Raw genomic sequence first — 5,487 nt, forward strand, 5'->3', positions numbered from 1 at the left:
TGCGGGACGCTTTACAATCGACTTTGAATCGATTGCAAAAGCGCTAGCATGAATAGCTGATTCCGTACCCATAACATCTGCCCAATCATAGCATGAAATATAAATGTGATCTGATTCCCATCACAAAGGCCGTCATTATAAACATTATGCTAAAGACCACTCAAGTACACAAAGTAAATATCATTACAATCAATACCTAGTATAGTTTAGAATGCTCAATCTGCTAAAATTAGTTGACGTCTACGCGTTGGTCGCCACAATCTCCGTCCGTCTGATCGATCTCCTTCTCACATGGTGGCGATGGACGAACGAACTCGGACTACTAGCTGGGGCGCTCAGTACTATGCCGAGCAAGAGCGTCAGAAGAGCACTCGCAACTGGAGATCGACCCTTCATCCTTCGGTATTACTAGCCGTGTGTGGAGTCACTGGACGATGCGTGATCGCTCCGTTGGTGGTAGCCATTGTCTGTATCACTACCGGGTACTTCACCAGCGCCACATTTTTCATTGATGCCAAACACAGTTACTTTGCCTATAGCCAACTGGACCCAATCATGCGTGGAGGCTGCCACACTTGTCTCTCTTCCTGCCGTAAAGTATTCATCCAGCTTGGCGCTTTCGGTAGTGACGCAATTATCAGTATGCCGGCTTACGAGAACTCTCAAGTAGTGGCCAACCTTGATGCGGCAGCAGGAGACTACAGCAAACTAACCTCTGAAGAGATAACACTCGCAGATAAACTGGATCATGATGGGGCGGTATGTTCTGTCGCAATTGGAGCTGTGAACGACTGGGGGACTCCTAACGTTGCGATTGGTAGCACACCTGAGGGATACTAAGCGTGGTTAACACACTGAATTTGGCATTGGCTCCACAGATGAAGCGTGCGCTAGAAGTGGCTGTGGAGCAAAAAGAAAAGTGTGAATCGCGTTGGAATCTCGGTGTTGTTTTGCGTCTTCACAGGTTTCAGACGAGCAAAAACAGTGCAGATTATTCATCTATCTCTGTTGCTGACTTCAACACGTATCCGGATTATGCAGACTGTCGTCCTGATATCCCAAACCAGGGGATTGTAGGCCTTAAATTAGCCTATGCAACTAACGGAGAAGACTTATTAGCGGTTGTCCCTGATCGACTTGAGTTTCCTTACGAGATTGAGAGTAGTAGTCTACCTACCGTTTCGCGTTACATCAAGACAGTACCAACGATTCACGGATTCAGCCTCTACTGCGTTCGTTCTTCTCTGGTTGTCGAGTTCGTGTAGTGAATACTACTGGGGTCTACGTCGAGGATGGATGTACGCTAATCGATCACTGGCGTTCGTATGGACTGACGTTACAATCTCCCGATGATTTGCCAGTGTGTTCAACTGGTGACGTTTGCGTTCACAACATGTACAACACAGTGTGGGAGTACACAAACTCCCTCGCTGCTGCGGATCCAACGCGAGTAATTCAAATCATCAGCGTGTTCCGCAGTCGATATGCTGACACCGTAGCCTTGAGTATGTTACCAGGTGCTATCGTCGCTCAGATCCTGCTCATGGGCATCGTTAGTCTCTACCAGGTAATGTCCTCCAAGCGCTCTGTGTTGCTATCTCAGATTTGGGCGTATCGCTGCCAGAACGGGCGTATGCAAGCTGCCTATCTCGCTCAAGTCATGTATCACTTCGCGTTCAACTCGGACATGTACTACCTCGGACTATCAACCGGAACGCTGTCTAGTGCCTCCATTATGAACCTCGCGCTAAGTTTTTTCGCCTTCTCTTACTCGTTCATTAATGTCATCAAGGCTCGAGCTGGAGAGCAGGCGCTCGACCGAGACTTTCGATTACTGTGGGAAGTGGTAATTCTCACGGCAACTGGCTGCGTGGCTGGTGTATTATCGTTCTTCAGATACACCTCGCTATCATTTATTGGCGACCCAAATGGTGACTTATTGCGACTAACGTCAGCACGAGGAGCGAAATATTGCGGTTTGAAGGATTCGTGCTACGTCTTTATCGTGAACTTGGGGTTTGTCATCACTGCTGCTGCTCTAGCTCTGGGCTTACTGACGAATTGTATCACTTTAGTGACTAAGCTGTGCCAAAAGCGTCGAGGAGCAAGTAAATACCGTGTCAACAGTGCCGTGAGTACACCAGAAGGAATGAAAATTCAGATAATGACGACGTTTGAGGAGAATTGTCTCGGTGTACCGTTCACGAGGCTCTTCAAGGACTGCAATGACTTTGCTTATGTCACTTACAGGGATAAACGGTGCTCGACAGTGGAGGCGATACTACTCACAGGATATTTGTTCTACGGCGAGCACGTGTACCAAGCTACCGCCGTTGTATTACGGTTTGTGGCTCGTTTGGTACCACGTAAATTCCTCCGAACTTTTAATCAGCTTCTACTCCGCTGGCATTACGACCCAGAGCAAGGAACATTAACTTATGCGATGTCGTGTACATGGTATTCGGCTAGCGCAGAGAACTACAAACTTTCAGAAGCAATGCCGCTAGCATGATCAACGTTCGCGTCCATGAAGCTAATACAAATTGGGTCTCAGTCTAATCCGATAAATTTCGACAACATTTAACTCAGGGACACAGGTTCGCGTGAGCTCAAGCAAGAGACATTCGACTCCTGCGGGCCCCGTGAGATCAAGATGATGTGGTGTGGCGCCCAGGGAATGACTTCATCATTTTCACTGATTGTAAGTAAGTTAAATGCTCAAAGCTGCTGTTGCGCCTATAAACTTATCGGCGTTTCAGCCTTTGAACTGCGCAATTCAAACGTTTATTAACGGACCCATGATTTCAATCCGGCAAACAGCGACGGTGAAATTCGCATTTTGTTCAATTTCAAATTTTCACGAATCCCAGCTTGTTATAAATTCGAATATCATCCAATCATGAATCGCATCTTCTCGCCACGTATCAATCAGGGGACAAAAGTTCCATAGCTAACGTCACGACCGAGCGAAGCACTTATCGATCATTTGCCATGGCGCCTAAAGTCCTAGCGCTTCTTGCGACGGTGCTGCTGTGCTGCATCGCCTCCGTCGCAGGCCAAGACGCCGCCCCCGTCGCCATCCAGGCGCATGCTAGCCATATCCTCGTAGACACGGAGGCTGAGGCCGACGACCTGAGTGTGCAGCTGGGAGAAGCCTCCAACCTCTTCCTTAAGTTCGCACAGCTCGCCAAGGAGCACAGCAAATGTCCATCCAGCCGCAAGGGCGGTGACTTGGGTACGTTCGACCGCGGCCAGATGGTGCCTGAATTCGACAAGGTTGCGTTTGAGGGCGAGATCGGCGTCGTGCACAAGGTCAAGACCCAGTTCGGCTGGCATCTCGTGCTGATCTCCCGTCGTCTGGATGGCACGGAGGAGCCAGACAAGTACCGCGATCTCAAGCAGGCGCTGCTAAAGATTATGCCTTTCCTTGGCCCCATTATCCTCATCTTTATCATGGCGTATGGTGCCCGTGGGAGCAAGGGCGGTCCTCGTGCCCGCGCGTTCCATATCCTGGTGAAATCTGAGGACGAGGCTGATAAATTGTTTAAGGAGATCGACGCTGCCGAGGACAAGAAGACGAAATTGTCGGAACTGGCTGGAAAGCACAGCACTTGTCCGTCGGGCAAGAAGGGAGGAGACCTGGGCATGTTCGGACGTGGCGAGATGGTACCGCAGTTTGACAAGGTGGTGTTTGAAGGAGAAGTGGGCGAGCTCGCCAAGGTGCAGACCCAGTTCGGGTGGCATGTGCTACTCTGCACTGAGCGTCTCGGAGACAAGAAGTCGAAGTAGATAGTGGGTGACATTCATGAGATACGAGTAAATGAAGAGCTTCTCTTTGTCGAACTGGAATGGTGGCAAAAATGGTATTGTTGCCATCCCAGTTTACTGAATTGATTTTTTTTCAGAATCATTTTTAAATGTACTGTATTATAATAATACAGTTACATACTACTAGTAATATCAGTAATATTAACACATATTATGTGCTGCCATTACGCTTCTTTACATGTAATACCGCCTGTATTACAGGGACAGAACCCGACTGCGAGACCTTGCAGCCAAAAAAAGCTCTTCCGGAAATACCACGCAAACACTGTAACACTTGAGACTCCAAAGGAGATTCTGTATATATGAAGCTGGGGCTTGAATTTGACCGCAGCCGTGTCGGATATCTTGACTGGGTCGTCATGGTTTCTTGTACCAGCACGCACGGCGGCAAGTCATTTGGACCAAGACGAAAAGGGGGTTAATATTTGAAGCGCGATGGCTTTTGATAATTTCGAAAGTGAAGAGCTCTGAATTTATTCTTTCTTCCCCTGTAGTCTGAAAACGATACGGAAGTACTACATTGTAGCTGCGGTTATGTGACAACGTACTCATAGATTACATGTACAGTACCTAAAGCTCAACTTTCGATTTTCCTTACTGGTTTCCTAGAAAAGGGTCATCAGAGAGATGATTATCGTGTGCACTTTGACGGTGTGCAATAGGAACTGCCGCAAAGTGGGCGATTGACATGGACAGAATGTAAAGTAATTAGTATTGGAATAAATTATGATCTTCAATATATTTCGAATTGATGCGATTTAAGGTATACGTTTTTTTTGTGGAATACTAAACTCCTGTCTAAAACAATGATGATGTGCCGGCAGGAAAGAATCTTCTACTACGTACTGTAGTAATAAATTAAAAAATGTGAGTCCTTGGATCTTAATACATGTATCTCCGACGTCCGAATTGGGTCCCTTTAGTGTCAAAGTAATGTTGCAAGAAGGTGTCGGAGGCTTTGAATAACTCGACAGAAGTCTTACTCGGCAAGATAACCGAGCGTATAGTATACATAGAATAACAGTAAGTGCTTCATTGGCTTTGGTGCACAGTTATTGGTTACAGAACCGGATTAAGCTCAAAAACTTAACAATAAGTATCAGCTACATGGTGATTGCCTTACTGTGAGAGCATGAAAAGAAAGTGACAGCATATATAGTTTTAAGCTAAAGGCACTGAGCTCTTCTGTTAGAAAGAGTATTACATATACTTAAGTATACATTTATACACTAGAAAATCTCAAATTAAAAACAAGTCTAGTTTTAGGACATGTTAGGACTCGTTTATGACGTATCATTCGACACCTAGTGATGACAGCGGTGGGAAGTTAGTTGTAACCATCATCTTATTAAAAAAACCACTTGATGAGGGTAGTAACAAACATTGGCATCTGCCTGCGACGAGAGGATGGTATTAAGTTTTAGTATTGTGCAGGGTTGCTATTAATACCGGTATGCTGTAATATCGCTACAGGTAGCTGCGTAAACGCTCGCAACAGTGACTGATCGAAAATATATTTATGACCGGTCAAACTAAAGTAGAAAGCTCGTAGTTTCGACACAAAAAGTAAGTCAGAGATCGCAACGCCTTCTTTCATTCTTTCACACTCAGAATACACCCAACCGGTTCTGCCATTTTTGCGACTATGGGGGTGTATCG

General features: G+C 46.3%; 2 protein-coding genes across 2 annotated transcripts; both read left to right on the top strand.

Annotated features, from left to right (window-relative positions):
• Positions 1-300: 300 nt before the first annotated feature.
• On the top strand, positions 301-2,512 carry PITG_10710 (uncharacterized protein; the record flags this gene model as incomplete). The annotated part of the gene is made up of 3 exons (XM_002901505.1): positions 301-763; positions 832-1,141; positions 1,201-2,512. The coding sequence occupies 3 exons, from the start codon at positions 301-303 to the stop codon at positions 2,510-2,512; spliced, it is 2,085 nt and encodes a 694-aa protein (XP_002901551.1).
• Positions 2,513-2,952: 440 nt separating this feature from the next.
• Positions 2,953-3,954, top strand: PITG_10711 (PpiC-type peptidyl-prolyl cis-trans isomerase, putative; the record flags this gene model as incomplete). The annotated part of the gene is made up of 1 exon (XM_002901506.1): positions 2,953-3,954. One exon carries the CDS (start codon positions 2,992-2,994, stop codon positions 3,787-3,789), a length of 798 nt encoding a protein of 265 aa, XP_002901552.1.
• Positions 3,955-5,487: the final 1,533 nt, after the last annotated feature.

Source organism: Phytophthora infestans, genomic scaffold (assembly GCF_000142945.1).
Source record: "Phytophthora infestans T30-4 supercont1.20 genomic scaffold, whole genome shotgun sequence".
Lineage (NCBI taxonomy): Eukaryota > Oomycota > Peronosporomycetes > Peronosporales > Peronosporaceae > Phytophthora > Phytophthora infestans.